General features: G+C 38.8%; 1 protein-coding gene across 4 annotated transcripts in view; it reads left to right on the forward strand.

Moving 5' to 3' along the window:
- PTPN13 (protein tyrosine phosphatase non-receptor type 13) overlaps positions 1-16,644 on the forward strand; it is a 111,050-nt gene that overhangs the window by 15,735 nt on the left and 78,671 nt on the right. For all 4 annotated transcript variants that reach the window (XM_088164060.1, XM_088164061.1, XM_088164062.1 and 1 more), the window contains exon 2: positions 9,133-9,252. In XM_088164060.1, the coding sequence (XP_088020186.1) occupies positions 9,138-9,252 (115 nt within the window). In that variant the 5' untranslated portion in view covers positions 9,133-9,137. The remainder of the gene's footprint in view (positions 1-9,132; positions 9,253-16,644) is intronic.

A 16,644-nucleotide genomic window follows, 5' to 3' on the forward strand; every position in this document is an offset into this window, starting at 1 on the left:
ACTTGTGTGAATAATAGCTTTACTCCCAGACAGGTGAGTTCACAGATAAGATATCCATGGTGTCATCTATTTGCAGACCTTGTAATGTTCTGTTCTTTATGCCATATCTCTCTTCTTTTTTTCTTTTTTTTTTTCCAAGAAATGAACCTAAGAAATCATAACTGTCTGAGAAGGCAACACTTTTTTTTTTTCTGCTACAACTCCTGGGTGTCTGCAGTATTGCCTGTGTTGTAGAGCATATGTAATTGCTTAAGGAAATCTAAATTTTCCAGGAGTTGGGAATATTACTTTTCTGAGCATCAAAGACTGAAGACTTTGTGCATAATAGACCCTCCAGATGATCTTTGTCCATCAGTAATTATTTGGACTCATCAACTATTTTCACCAAATCACTGACAGAAAAAATTGTGTGAGGATGTAGTTCAGCTTAGGGCACTGGGTAAGAAAGCCATTGGAGTATTTGTAAGAACTGAGTAGCTGCAGAGGATGCTGGCTGGGTAGTAACTTTTAAATTGGTTGGATTATTTTTTATTTTTTTTTAATTTTCAAAGCAAAACCCACACAAACATGCAAGTGCAGTTTAGTAGAAATATGGTAACTGGGGTGATCCGTGTGGGGGTTTGTTAGCTCTCAAATTAAATGTGTGCTTAAACAAAAAAATCCTGATGGTGTAGCAGTGTAGCTTCTTTACCCGTTTACATCTGTGGTAAAGCACTGCTGGAGGAATCAGATGCAGGTACATGTCATTCAAACTTGATTCTGTTATTCAGCCAGTTTTATCTCCATTATTGAATATCATTTCCTTTCCAGGCAGGACAAGAGATAGCTGTTAGTATAAACTGTCCTCTGAATAGCAGGATTTTTTTCTGGTTGAGTACACAAGTCAGCAGCTCTTTCGTCTCGTGAGTGTGTAAGGATGCTGCTTTCAAATGAAAAACACAAACCTTATTTCTGAATCCAGTGCATTTTTCACAGGTACCATATATGAGGTAATTTTTAACTATGGAAAAACTGCTTTGGTATGCCATTGTGGCATATCTTTTATGCTAATTTCTTTTTCCAAGATGTCTGATAGTCAAATATATGAGGCTGACAAAGATTGTTTTGCTCAGATCCACCTTTTTCCCACGAAAGGAAGAAATCTCAAAACGCAACTGAACCATGCAGTTTGGTCACCTTAACAGCCTGAAAAACCATTTGTGGAAGGATTGGATGTAAATATATAGGATTAAGGTCAGGCTTTGAAATAACATATGGTAGGGTCAGTCTTTATGCTTCTAAACAATATGTTGATTTCTACGTTATTTACAAATATACTGCAAACCTAGCAATTTTCTTTATGACTAATGTTGGTGGGTGCTAATGATTCCCTTCTCCCCCCCCCCCCCCCCCAGTGTTGTAGCACATTAACTTATTTTTTTTGTACTATCTGAAGGACTTTTGAGTGCCACATCCAAGAAAATAGAGAACTCTTAGTCACTTGGCTTAATTTTTTGCTGATCCAGTTGTACTGCCTTAGTGTCACTGATTATTGCATTACTGCAAGGGGACTGCCTTACCAAGAAGAGGCATTTTTAAAGGAAGATACCATTCTCTGTTACCGAGACTGAAAGGGTTCTGACAGAATGCGGGCCCTTTGCCACTGAGAATTTGTCCGATGTAGTAAAAGTTATCACTTCATTACCATGGAGAGGCTTTGAGCTAAGCTTTTAAAAATCTACTCTAATGTAAGTTGATCCATTAGTGAGACTTACTAGAGTCAACGAATTTCTAGTCTGTGGCACTTTATATCTTGGTGTTAAATATTTGAGCATTACTCAAACATTGGGAACTGATTATGAATAATAATATAATTATAAAATAAGGTACTGAAGGAAAAAGCAGTTACTGTACTAAGTAATTATCATTGCTTCCTTCACTTGCTCACCAGAGCCCCAGTTTTGTATTTGTAGATAGCTTTAGAATGTCACAGATGGTGGGAAGCAGTACTTACTGACTTAGAATAATGCTTTCTAGTGGCTCCATGACATTTAAATCAGGTGCCTGCTACTATTTCTGCTCCCCTGACAAAAGCTTTCATTCCCTCTTTAGCTGTGCTGAGAGCTGTGAGTGAGTAAGGACAGACTTCAGTCATGACCTCTTCACAGTATGTGAGGAATGCGTGGCTCTGGCATGCAACAATGGAATAACTGCTGGACTAAAGCTGGAGGTGCCGTTCTCAGTGCCTTTTGTCTGATAGACAGCACATCATCACTCCATCCCGTAGTAAGATGCCTTCTTGCTTCTGGTTATTTCAGGTCATTAGAAAGGTTTAATTTGTTATGTGTGAATGAGGGTGTTCCTGGCTCATGTGCTGTTTAAAAAGTGTCACTATTGCCAAGCTACTTTGTAGTCCTGAAATTTCTTTTTTTTTTCTGAAGCTTGCCTTAGTCACAGGTCTTCTGCTACTACTTAGCAATTAAAATGAAAGTTGCAAGTATGAGAAATGCATCAGGAGACGTGCCCTCTCCGAGGTGGAGCAGATCAACAGCAAAATAAGGGAGTTGCCCAAGAATCTTACACTGACAATTAAACAAAAAGAGGGATTCATGCTACGATTTATGTGGATTAAGCTTACTTTGTAGTGATAATTATATACTCTTCTGAATAAAATTTTAATATCAAATGTGAAACATCAGCTACCCTCATGTATAAAAAAGCATTCTGCAGTTGCCTAGAAAACATGACTTTCATGATCATTATATACAATTTGGACTGGCTTTACTAGTTTGCCTAATACAAAGCTTCAGATAAACAAGTTTATCTGGTTCTGGTGATGGAGACAGAAGAGCAAAGGAGGGAGTCAACACTAACCCTTGCTTGTCTTCCATTGTGTGTTCAGGCCAATGCCAAAAGTTGTTTTCTTTCCACCTTCCAGGAAAGAAAGCAAGAACTTTTTGAGTAAAATAAACGCTGCTTGTCCTGGAGGCATGAGCCAAGATTATCAGTATGTCACATTCTTCTGTCTTCCAGATATGGGAATATAATACTGATTTAAGGCTTGGGGAGGAGAAATGCCAGCATCTCATCTGTTCATCTGTGTATGTTCAAATAAAAGGCCAAGATTTATACTTCTGGGAGTGTTTTCATGTTGTGTTTTCCCACAAATTTGAGCTAGTTTTTGTTCCTTACTTAGGAGGTCTGAGCTCAAGCAGCAAGTTATCAGTTTGAAGAGGAAATGCAGTTTCAAAGAAATTTTCTTGGTATAGGTTGAGGATTTGCCGAGGAGCATGAGATTTTTGTTTTGCTGGCATTTCATCCTGTCTGCCTGTGGGGGAGAAAGAAAACATGCGAGTGGAAGAAGCTAATCTATTATTCCATAGCGGGAGGAGGGGAGAAATACTTGGGTGGTAATACTAATCTCTGCTGACCTCTCGAAAATGAAAGAGAAGAAATAGTGCTAAGGTAATATTATTATCAGGTCACCGGTTGAATGAAAAATGCTGTGAGAGTGTGGGTTTTTTTCACAAATATTTTGGTTTACCTGCTTTCCAGCAGCTCTTTAAATACTTTAAAAAGGAGGGGGGAAATGGTAATTGGATCTTGTGGGACTGTGTCCCTCCTCTGTAGGAGAAATGAAAACAGCGGATGTGACACAAGGGTTTGTTTCCTTGTCCTTCAAGACAATAATTGAGAATAATGTTCAGTAATTAACTTGAGAGCAGGACTCTAAAAGAAAGAGATTCTTTAAGCACAGTTGACTTGATTAGCTTGTGTACTTGACTTGATTGCATGCTTGGCTTGGCTATTTGCAAATAATGCCTTATTTTCTGGATACTCTATGCAAATTGGACCTGCAGCTATAGGAAAACGACATTTTATGTGTGGATTTGAAAATAAGGTTTCAAAAACTACTGAAGTGCAAGCTTTATAACTCGGTTCCAGGGTTCTGCACTTCAGCCTAGTTTCAGCAACAGTACTACTGGGGACAAATTAATTGGTATGTGCAGTCCAGATCTTGTTCGGGGGTGTCAGATGTGGGCCAATGTAAATAAATAGGATAGATGCCAGGATTCTGAAATTACAGGGCATGGTAATGGCTTAAGGTGCTCGGGTTCTGAAATGGGAGAGACCAGACTTTGAAACTGTCCAGGTCTAGCCCCAGTTCAGTGTCACTGAGACTTGTGCCTGTCGAGTGCTTTTAGAAAGCTCTTCATGCTCAGTGAGTGCTGAATGAAGGTGTCAGTGTTTTATTCTCAGGCAGCTAATCATGGCATAAGAAGGGTGAATTTTAAGTGGTTCTCTTGGATAGAATTGCCTTGTTAAATGTACTTCTGCCTCCAGGCATTTGTATCTCCAGAGGAAGGGCCAAGAAGGGGCTCTTGGCTCATCTGCTGAGAGAAAAGTCTCCTCAGAATCTGCCACCTTTTGCCTAAGTGTCCCTGTGGAGCAAGGGGGCAATACTGCTCATATTCAGGGCAGTTAAGGTCAGCTAACAGTGTTTTATACAGGACAAATAAGGTGGGATTTTTCTCCACCGAAAGTATTTTGTATGTATATAGAGCCTTCTTGCTCTCTCTTCTTTGTTTTAAAATTTGTCAAAGATTAAAAATTAATATCAGAGTATTTTAGGTGACTATTGAGAAATTCTAACAGTGTTTGGTATTCTAGATATTTTTGCTGTTTCTTGCACATTCAAAAACACTTGCAGAGTGTATGCCTAGAGCAGCTGCTTTTCGTGTTTCTTGGCATCATATTCCTGTGAAATATCAAGTGTGAGGTAGTGCAGGCATTTCAGTTAGCTGATGTTAAAGCACAACTTTTGACTAAAAGTTTTTGTTGTGAAGTTAAAACATTGGGGAAAATTGTTGATGCAGAAGGTAAGGAAAAAAGCAAGGGATATGTTACAAAAACCAAAACACCAAGTTGTCAAGCATCAGTTAAGTTGAAGAAATTTAGCCTTTTGACTTTTAGTCTGTTTTTAGGAACTTTTGGACAAAAATTACTGTATTACAGTCTTTAATAATCTCAGTTATGGCAATAGCTTATTTTGAACAGAGTTGAATAACAAATTATTTTGGCAAAAGGTCAATAAAATTTGGAAAGAATAGGCCTTTAAAATTTTATGAATTCTTCATTGCTGTTGGCGACCTTCAATTTCAAATTTAAAATTTAAAACGTGTGAGGGAAAACGGTTGGGGAAAATGAGAATTCTGAGCATTTAACTTCTACATACATAAGCGATTAAAAAATGAGGTGGTGTGAAGAGTTTGTAAGTGGTAGGGAAAAAAAGTATATACCTAGCAAACAGTTGTGTTGACAGAATTACTTGGTGTGAAGGGCTGCTCCTGTTGTGCTTTCCATCTTACTTGGGACAGAGCAAGTGCAAGGCTGCCTCGTGGGGTTGGCATTGTCTGGATGTTCCATAGGTGGTGTGCTTTTAGCATGCATTGCTGGCACTTTAAAATGAGACTTTTTAAAGCCAGGAGGTCAGTGAGCTTGTTTTCAGGCAAGAGGCAGAGCCCCATCCCACTCATTGGGGAGTGTGTGAGCTGTCTGTCTAGAGGGAGGAGCTGGCAGCTGGTCCTCATGAGGTAGACAGGCTCTTTTCAAAATGTGCCTGAAATATAGGAGAGGCTTCTGGCTTAGGCAACATTTTCCCCCGTGACTGTGCTGCCTGCATGGCTTAGGGCTGAATGGTGCCGAGAAATTGCACTCAGAGCCTGTTAATACAAATGATTTACACCTGAATTTGCTCTCTTGTCCTGGAGCATAAAAGTTGCCTCCATACATGCAACTCCCTTCCTGTGGAAATAGTATTCCTGTGTGGTCTGGGAGTAAATTCTGCCCCAGAACAAGCAGCCTGTCAGGTTCATGTCTATGCACCTCCAGTACTAACTACTTTAATTTGTCCTGCCTTCCTGCATTGTGTTGTGCTCTCTGCTGTGCAAATCTCCCTGTTTGGATGTGCTGTGGCTGTGATCTCCTGTGAATTTTGGGTGTATGGGTAATCCATGCCATAGCAGTTCTTGTGGAGTTCATACCACCTAACACTGCGAATTGCCTACCCTAATCCCATCTCTGTGTGGCCTCATATTAAGATGTCATCATAACTCTGTCCCAAGGAAAGGGGACGTGAACTAGTCCTTGGAAGGTGCACCTTTCAGTATTCTTTAATCTGTCCATCCTTATTACAAGGAGTGAAAAGAGCAGGGCACAGGATTCCAGATCTTGCTTTCCTGAGATAAAGAGGAAGCAGGGAGAGGATTTGTTGCAAGAAAAATGGCTTGATATGGACTGACTAAAAGTCCATGGGGAACTTCACAAGTGCATCTAGATTTCTTTGTTGGTCAGCCTGGAACACTGAAAACATGGGGAGTGCCAGGAACATGGTTTTGATATGGTATTCCAGAAAAACTTTACATGTTTTTCTCTTAGAAAAATTACTCAATATAGTCCTTATGTTGCAATTTATTATAATGTTCGGGTATTGCATAGAACCAAAAGCTTTTGTATGTATCGAGCATTTGAGTTTTGTATTCACAAAGGACCACACATTATTGAGGGTTCCCAGAATCTAAGGAGACAGAATTTGGGGGAATTGTGCATTGTAAACATCAGCATTCCTTCAAATATCTTCTTGTGAGAAACACCTGGGACAAACTAACTGGTGGGGGAGAAATATGTATTGAGGCTGGCACTTCCACTGCCGTCTCCAAATTGGTGCCTGGCTGATGACAGGTGGGTTGTACAGGTGGAGAAACCTGGCCCTGCATTTTCCTGCCAACAACTCCACCTCAGTTTCCCTCAGTCAGTCCCTTGGTGCTAGAAAACCATTTTCTGGAAGGTTCTTTAATCCTCATAACCAGTGTGTTGGTCTGCCCATTGCTGAGACAGACAAGCACTGCAGCTTAAAGATAATTTTGAGGAAGAAAAGTTGCAGAGAAAGTTACCAAAAAGTTACTGAAACAGATCTGCTTCAATGAGAATCCCACTCAAATCCCAGTTTTTGGCATTTTGCATGTGGCTGTGCTTGTAATGACTGGTTTTGTGATAGATTTTGCTTGGGCTTTCAAAATCAGTTTGAAAGAGTTTGGTTTTGTTGTGTGTTTGATTTTTATTTGTCAAGGTTCTGCTCTCTGTAAAATGCAAGCAGATCTTGTTGCTTGCACTGCTACAGCTGAGAGCTGGGTGTGTGTATTCATACTGCTGCTTACTGTGATCAAGAAATTGTTTGCTGTAGGATTCTTTTACTGTGGATGTAATGTGTTTGGGAATTTCAGCAGACCCACTCGTGGTCTCTGTTGTGTTGTTAAATAGGGAATTGGCTTATATCTGCTACAGATCAGTCCACACTATTTAATCCCAGCTGAAAGGATGCAGCATTTTGCAGAATTGAGGTGGGAGAGAGTGGATTGTTGTCCTTATGCTTGGCATTCTCCTTTAAAATATTTATCGCAGAAAGTTTTCATTTGCAGTTCCTGCATTTTTAGTCCCTTGGAGAAGATGAGATCTTTTAATATGAATAATCCAGACAGCTTGATTCTAGATTTACCTACTGAAATTTGAGACAGTGGTATGAAATCACAGAATTTCCTGGAACAGTGAGACCAGACATTCACTCTTTGCCTGGTGTATGTGAATCTCATGCTGATTGGAAGCACAATTTTCTCTGGTTTTCCATCCATTTGATGCAAGTCTGCATTGGTTCCTACCTTTCCATTTTTCATGGTTTATTTATTTTTCTCTTTGGTAATTCAGATTTCATCGTTCTTTTAAATGTGATCTGTGTCTGCTTTCCCTTCCATTGTCTTTTGATTATGACTTTTGAACATTAATTGTTGAAAACATATCTGGCTTAGTAAATATGCATAGTAATTGAATACTACAAACTGGCAAGTTGTGAAATAGGGAAAAATAAGCTGTGATGAAAAGCAGCCAGCAATATGTAACTTTTCAGTAAGAGTATGGAATTCTAGGTTAAAAGGGTAGTATTTTAGCAAATATTGTCAAAACCCATGTGTTCAGTTAGAAACTGCAGGATCTTCAAAGCCTGTATCAGGCTTTATGTTGCCATTATAGGCATATAAGCCTGGTTATCTGTAATTAAAAAAACATGGAAGGCATGAAGCTGCCTAGATAGTTGGGAAACTAAATATAGTCTTTAAGCCTGTCTCTCTTTTTACATTTGCTAGGTTAGTATCCATATACCTGAACCAAGATTGTATGGTTTGATGGGGAGGCTCTGGGGAGGTGATTTAAAGGAAGGGGGAGATGCTTCCAGCAGTGCCACTGGATCATCTAAAACTCTTGATATTGGTCTCCAGACCATGAGTATTCCTTGTGGAACTGTAATTTCCATTTCCAGCAGCAGCTTTGGAGCCTTGGAGACATAAAAATCTTACTAGTGATGACTGACAGTACACCTTAGCCTCTTATTACAGCTCACTGCTCAAGATTTTATTCTCTGGGCTTTGGAGAGAAGCACAGGGAGAAGCCACTGCAGCTGCAGTCAGAAATATAAATTGGCATGAGTGCTCAATCTGAGAACATTCCATAGAAAGTTTAATTACATGGAGTAATTAAACAGACACATGGTTTATTTGCTCCTGAGCTTATTGAACGGCTTTGCTTTCCCAAAATATTTAGAAATGAATTCTTCAGTTTTCTGATGGTTTTGGACAACAGAATATTATGTTGTAGTGTGGTAAAAATAGTTTAGCTCTTTCAAAAAATACTGAAACATAACCTTGTTTATCTGGAGAAAGAAATCTTTATTTGTTTTTTGGGGATGTGTTAATAGCTGATTTATTTTAATAAACCTGGAACTACTGATTGATCTGTCATCTTTATAAACAGAGCAAGCTCTTGCCCATAGCATATGAATAAATGCCAGCTTGTTAATTTATGGATGTAGAGCCTACAATATTAATATGAATCATTATTTTCTTTACCCGAGTTTTTCTGGAGTAGGTGCTCAGAATTATTTATCGCCATAGGGAACATCCTGTATTATTTATATTTGATGGGTTCTGTTAAAGCTGGGGAATTTTTGTGACCAGGGGTTGAACACGGGTTATTACCACTCGAATACTGCATGCAGTGAGGAGAAAAGGTGTTATTTAGTCTTACATCAGTCTTTTTATTTCCCAGGTAACATGCATGTGTCACTAGCAGAGGCTCTGGAGGTTCGGGGGGGACCATTGCAAGAAGAAGAAATATGGGCTATTTTGAATCAAAGTGCAGAGAGCCTTCAAGAACTATTCAGAAAAGGTAAGCATTTTTTTAAGACATAAATACAGAACTGGAAACATCTTGGTTGTATTAACATGCTGTATAAGTAAACTGTCATTCCTAGGCTTTAAACCCAAACAATACCTTGCTCCTAGGTTGTCTTTGGGTAGGTGCCTCTCTGCACCCCAGCCCAAAGGTTGCTTTCAATCATCACTTTATGTTCTTCCAGAACCTGTGGCACATCCCATTTCTTGTGATAACTTCAATTATTTTAGGCCCATTGATGTGAGATGGAAGCATAGGAAAAAAGTGCTAAAAACGTCTGAGACCATTGGAACACTTTGGTACTGAAGGGGACATAGAAATGGGTACAGTACTGTGCAGTCAGGACCAGTGTGCTCTGAAGAGATTTTTGTCTCAAAGGTGAAAAACTGAAAACTTCACCAGAGGGCTAGATATGATTCCCCAAAATGCAAGTGGCAACACCTACATATAGCTACAGAGAGGAATGTGGTGTTGTCTTATACTTCAAAAGTGTAGAAGTATTTCTTCTCCCTCCCCACTCCTACCTCAGTAAGCTCCAAGCTCAGCATCTGCAATACTGCTGATAATACACATTTTAGCACTGGGTCTGAATATGGAACTTTACCCCTTCCTTATGTTTTCCTTTCTTTTCTTTAAAATCTGCAAATCCTTAGAGCCCTTCCCTCCCCTTTTTTGCTTTTTTTAATAGCAGTTAATGCTTAACCCACATATTGAACTTCAGAACTTTAATTTATTTTCAGATAAAGTATATGTTCCCATGATGCATCCAGCACCTTTATGGGGAGTCATCCCCTTATATCTAAGCATGCATATGGAAGCTTACTCAGTTTTATTAATGAAAAATTAAAGGCTCACACTTTGAAAATAGTTACTGTTTTTCGCCATTACTATGCAAGGGGCACATCTTCGTTATTTAGGGCAAAACATTTTGTATTTTTTGCAAATATTTGATTTAGAATTTTATCAAGATTCCACATTTAGATTGTTTTGGGCTGGTTTTTTTAAGATTTGGTTTAGGCAATCTGAATCAGACTGGCTCTGTCTTATGCATTGCACAGCCTCTGACAGTGGTCTCTGTTGGATACTTCACAGGCTCCAGAGAAGGCAGATGTGGGCAGAAACTGCTGTATGGTGGCTGATTTATCATCACACTTGACTTAGATTTACAAATAGGAATTTTATCAACTTCTCCAACATATTTTTTGCCAGGTGAATTATAGATAGTTTTGACATCCCATTCAAATTTACCTTCTTCCCTTTACCAGTGCTCTCACAGTCCATGTATGCTTCCCCTATTAGGAATGCCTGTGTTTATTGTTGCAATTTGACAACTGACCTGTCTTGCTGCTTCTCATATTGCAAGAAAAGGAAAGGTGGCATCTGCTTTCCTCTCTTTTACTCTTTGTTGTCTCTTGGAGACGTTCAGGAGATTGTTAAGACCTTGACTTAAGAGGGATCTTGAATGATCAGAGGTTTACTCTTGTAAACTTTGCAGAGATTGACACATGGAGCTCCATCCTTTAATCCACCTGCAACATCACAATTGTATGAGCACAAAGTAGTGAAACCACTTAAAACTTTATCCTGGGTCTAAATTTTTTCCCAAAGGGAGTGTCCACTGAAAATAAGAGTTCACCCTTTCTTGTCCTGAGAGTAGGGCAGAAAAGTTATCATAATCTCTCTATGAAGACTGCATGCAAGCATCACCAACGAGAACACAGTCAGCCTTCTTTCAGAAGTACTGAAAGATGAGAGCACAAAACAGAAATCTGCCCCAGGACTTGTGATATGTGTTTTTAAGGCAGGGGAATATTTACCAGCCAAGACTGGCTAAGGTGGCAGAAGCTTCTGATCTTACTTCCTATCCATGAAGACCAAAACACAAATTGAGATAAAATCAGTGCCAGAAGAATCTGTCTCTTTTTTGGAGATGAAGTTGTTTTATTGAGTTGTTTTTCTGCTAGTTCAGCAAACTATTTTCAGTTGCATGCTATTAATTAACGTGGGATATAGCCCTTGGTAAAACACACTTCAAGAGACACTCAAATGAAAGAGCTTTTCTGTGTAGCTAAGGTTGATAAAGGTAATCAAATTCCTCCCAGCAAGTTGGATAACCAGACAGTCTTTAATGAAGGTTGTCTTCACTAAGGAAGCAATCTAGAAACCTTTTTTGTCATCTGGAATATCAGTTTCTGTGCTGGCTTAGGAAGGTGGTGTTGACGTGCAGGAACAGAAAATGTGGAGGTTCCTGTAGGCTTGTCTGACTCAATTTTGTTCTTTATTTCTGGAGGACTTGTAGCAAGCAGGGGATCCTAAAGAAATCTTGTTTTCCTTGGTCAAATTTCAGGCCCATTTCTTCCATGCATATGGTGTGGAAGAGCTATTTTATGGCAGAGGGTGAGTTTCCAAAATTTTTCAGAACTGACTGATCGCTCCTGGGCAGAGGGAGATAGGACAAGCTTTTAGCTTCTGAAAAAGCATGTTCAGCTTTGACCAGTTCTCAAAAGTGCTCTTCCTGCCTGTACAGAGTCCTGGAGTCCCTGAACATGCTGTTCTGTAACAAAATATAAGCTTTGCCGAGTGTTTTGTACATTGTTTCTTCAAAAAAATTAAATTAGGCATATTGTTCAACAGTCTGTGCTCCAGCTGTTTTGAAATGGCCTTGGAAATAGCCAGCTCTTAAATTACCAGCTGTTGGCAGCTTCCCCACACCAGCCCAGGAACCACAGACACTTAAAGGAATTGCCATTCCCAAGTAATTGTTTATGTGATCCTGGTAGAGTTTTGGTAGTTTGTTTCAAGTTGGGAATCTTGCTATCACTCTGTCAACTGAGATCCTGTTCTTCAATTAATTTCTTACTTAAGCTAATTTCTGGAAATGAGAAAAAATGTCCAAAACAAGTTTTTTGTTACAGATTTGACGATTTCTTGATATATAAAAGTTGTGCATGTCTTTTAGTGAGTCTGTCTTCTTATTCATCAAAGCACTGAATAAAAGAATCACTGGATGAAAATCCATTGCCTTTATGGTTAATTGCATATCACATCACACCTGATTCTGCAACAGATACAAAAAAGTGCATTTTTTTATCCCTCTTTGTGTTTACGGTTCTAACATATGTTTAACTCCTTAAAAATGCTTCCCAAATTTATTTCTATCGTTACAAAAAATGAAAGCTTAGATTGAAATGCCCAGTTGGTAATCACCAATTTAGAAGATCAGGCTCTGGTAGCTGTCTTGTCAGCACATTATAAGCTGTTAAATGAAGGAGAAAGACAATCTAGGACTCAGTTGCAGATCTGACATCAGTTGCACTGGTGATGTTGAGATTAATGTGGAGATTTGAAAAGGCCGATACCAGACCTGCCCTTCTCTTACATCTGTTTAATTATCTGCAATAACTATTTTGTTGTTGAAAGGGTGTATCAGCTGTTTCAGACGTGCTGTATCTTGCACTCAGAACTCCATGAGGTCAAAGGAACAAGTCTTTGAAGTAATCTCAAATGTGAGTGTATAAGCATAAGGAGAATGCTGTGCTCGCTGCTGCTGAGAATTATAAAACAGGCGTCCCTCTAATTTGCTAGGTTTAACTGGAAAAGATTTATCTAAACTCGAAAGTGGGAAAGCCTTCATATGTCACTTAGGCCACTCCTGTTCTAAAATGTGCATTGAGGATTCTGAAAATAATTGAACCTTAAGTTTGGAGACATGTATCTAAAGGAAGGCGGAAGAGAAGGGGGAAAGTGAATCCGATATTAAAAAGACAGGTTGAGCAAATAAAGGGAGTCTTTGCAAGTTGAATGGCTTGCAAATTTGCATATGGGAAATGATTTATGTAAAGAGAAGTTATATCATCTGAAAGTGGATGTGAAGAAGGAAGATTATGGTTTTCAGGGACTTGTAAATCTTGTTGACATTCGAACTACTGTAGCTGCTTTGCTTGAGTAAGAGTAATGAAAAGAAGGAAGGCAAAGTGTGAAATGTGTTGATGGGGACTAGTGGTGAGTCCAAAGTAGTCATAGACCTAGTTGGGATGAAGCAGGAAATGGTTTGGCTTGGTTGACAAGAGGAAAAATGCAATAGGAAGGGGTAAAAATCCAAATCCTCATTTATTAGCTTGCCCTTGTTGGCAGGTGATAAATGATTGCTTTTTCCCTTTTCCAGTAACTGTTGGGGAATGATTTTAATTTTTTCATCATCTGGTGACATTTGATCTTTTGGTTGCTGAGAAGGAGAGAGATTGGGCTTTTGTAATTTTATTGGGGTTTCTAAGTTTTTTCAGTTTCTATTCTTCATCCTTTCCTCCACCTCCACCCACCCTACTCACACCAAAGTGGCTCAGTGACTGCTTGCACTCTTTGCAGAGCTCTGCTGGATGTAGTCAGCACGACAGTGTAGTGTGGTGTTTGATTGTGGGGCAGCTCAGGAACAGAAACTGATCTCAGAAACTGATTTGTTCACCCTGTTCCTTGCTCCAGTATCCTCAGGAAAGAGTACATTTCAGTTTTCCAAGGGGCTCAGTATCCCATCAGAGCTCTCCTATCCCTTTGTGCCAAAGGGAGAGGGAGCAGAGACGCTGCAGTGCTGCTTGCCCTGCACACCGGGCGTGCAGAGACATGCTGCACACCAGCCCAAGGAGGAGAGGATTTACAGCAGAAGTGGTCCCATGTGCTGGCATAATCCTGGCCAGGCTGCAGGTGAGTCAGTGGCCTGCCTGCCTCTAGCCTGGCCTGAGCACACAAATCTTCAGGTTCCTTTGCTCTAGGAGAAATCTTATTTATCTCAGTGAGGGCTATGGAGGGAAGCAAAGACGTGTGTTGAAAACCTTGTATAGAATTTTGGGTTGTTCTGTGCTTTTTAGAGATTTGTGTATGTGTGTGTGTGTGTGTATGTGTTCTGTGCTAGTGGCTATGGCCTAAGAGAGAAATGGAGGGGAAAAGATCCTGAAGGACTGACTTGAATTGTGACTGTAGCTTGGGAATTCAAAATTACCTGCCATCAATATTGTAAAGTAGCTCCATTTCAAATATTTGTCTTCATGTCTCTTAGAATGTGGTGGGTCTTTTTATCTTAGGCTATTTGTATGCTGTTAAAGCACATAAAGGATTTTTTTTCCTCTCTCATTTGTTTGGCAGATGCTCTGTAGCTGAAGATTATTTCTGTTTTTATTGTGTTTAAAGCCAGTTCACTCTCTCACTTTAAGTAAGGCCATGCTATTTATCTCTGTCTTGGCACTGCTTGAAATGCTGTGCTCTCACAAGTGTTTTGTTACTGAGTTGCATAGTTCTGGAGTTAACTCAGAAGGCTGGCAGCTCTAGCACAGTTTAAAGCCCATTGGATAGAAAATTGACCAGCAGCCATATCCTGAATTCCAGTGCCTTTAGAAAAAGGGGTTTTAAACTCTTTTTTGGTTCGTTTTTTTTTTTGGTCATTTTCCTCAGTATTTTCAGGAGTATGTTACCCTTACTGCTCTTGTAAATTATTCCGAAAGCCTAAACAGAAGATGAAAATACTGGAAAATAGTTTCTTTTGTTTTCCTATAGTTGCTGGCTATTTGATGCATTGCATCTTCTCTACTTTTTTATGCATGGTGCAAACACATTAAACTAGTGTTACTAAAAAGTGTTTCCTTTGGTATATCTACCTGGTTGGAGCTTTGAGATAATTCTTTTGGTTTATGATGCATGGAAGGAAGGAACTGGAGAATTAATTGTGTTATCCCCATCCTTCATAACAATAGATTAGATTCCCTGGAGTAGTGATGTAGGCACTATCATCTGCTCTATTAGTTATGAGCTGCTGAAAGAGGAAGTTGAGAAAATGTCAGTAAAAGGAGCCTGGCAAAATCAGTCCTTTTTCTAAATTTACTATTTATCACATTATTTTACATTGCTTCAGGTCATGAAGATTCTGGAATGCGGGTGGATCAGTAAATTCAGACTCTACATCTGTAAGGGACAAATGCTCTAAAGTTTGTTGAAATTAATATTGGGAAGACTTCAGACTATTTGGGGGAGCTTAATTTTTTTTTAAAACTAAGTCAATTTTTTGTCTTAGTATGTTTCAGAATATGAGGAGTTTTTATGTATTTTAAGTATTTGTTATACAAAATGTTAAATTAAGATTAAAGCCTCTACATTTATTAAGGTTCCTGAGTTGGGACTCATAAGGTGAAATCTTGAAATATTATAAGATGTTGCTTGTTTAGGGTTTTTATATCAGTGGTGAATACACACAGAAGTGGTGCAGAATCCAGTAGTTAACCACAGGATAATTTTTGAAAGTCAAAGGCCAACTAAGGTAATCTTCCTTAAAAATGTTTTTGGAAGCTTTGCTGTATAATGTAGTATTTTCTTGTTACATATAATAGGAATGGCCTGTCCATCTTTGTTTCTTTTTTTAACATCTGAATTTGCTGCCACAACACTGAACAGCACTTGTTCTGTTTGTTTCAGAGGAAGTGGGGTTAGAAAATTGAAGGACTTACTTGGGAGATCCTTTTACACCTGATACCTGCAAGCAGTAATTTAATACATTTCTTAGGAGATTAGAAATATTCTAGATTACAAGATAGTTCAGCAGTCTAGGAACCAGCACTGTAGGAATACCCTGAGCTGGAGAGTAGAAAATGTTAGTGGTGATGCTAATGGAGGAAACTATTCTTCTGCTGTTTTTGTTCACTATGTCAAGGGAAAAGGATATATCATTCAAATGTGTGTTTCCTCACGTCTTTGATATATTGTGTAGCAGAAGACAGAGTTATTGCCTTTTTGCCTATGAAAAAATAAAAGTTACCTTTTATTTTTACTTAGTAAAACCTCATGCCTCCTTCAGTGAAACAGAGTTGATTCATGTTTGAAGTGTAGAAAAAAATATTTTGACTTAAGGAAACTATCTTTTTTTAAAAGATTAAAAGATAATATTTTTAAAATATTATCTTTTTTTTTTTGACAGCAGTATTATCAGACATCAAAAACCTAGCTGGCAAATTGCATATCTTTTGATTCTGCAATTTCAGTGCTTGTTTTGAAATTTTCAGGTATTTGTAATATTTTTTTTTTTCACCTTAGACTTAAAAGGACTTCTGGGCCCAAAACTGTTCTGTTTTGTCCCCTTCCATTAGCCACTCTAATGAGTATTTTCCTTCTCCACTAATTTTGTCCATCTTCCAAATATTGCTGCTTCAGTAGTGCTATGTTAGGACAGGAGCAAACTCCATTCCTATTGTTGGAATTAGCCTTAATGACATGTGCACTGCAGAAAGGGAACATTTTATATGCCAACTGTAACATAAATGAAATAACTTCAGGACAGGAGATGGAGTATTTTAGCAGGCTCTTTCTGAGCTTGCTGGTATGAATAATAGCAAAGAATAGTCATAAAAG

This window comes from Sturnus vulgaris, chromosome 4 (genome assembly GCF_052056855.1).
Source record: "Sturnus vulgaris isolate bStuVul1 chromosome 4, bStuVul1.hap1, whole genome shotgun sequence".
NCBI classification, from domain to species: domain Eukaryota; kingdom Metazoa; phylum Chordata; class Aves; order Passeriformes; family Sturnidae; genus Sturnus; species Sturnus vulgaris.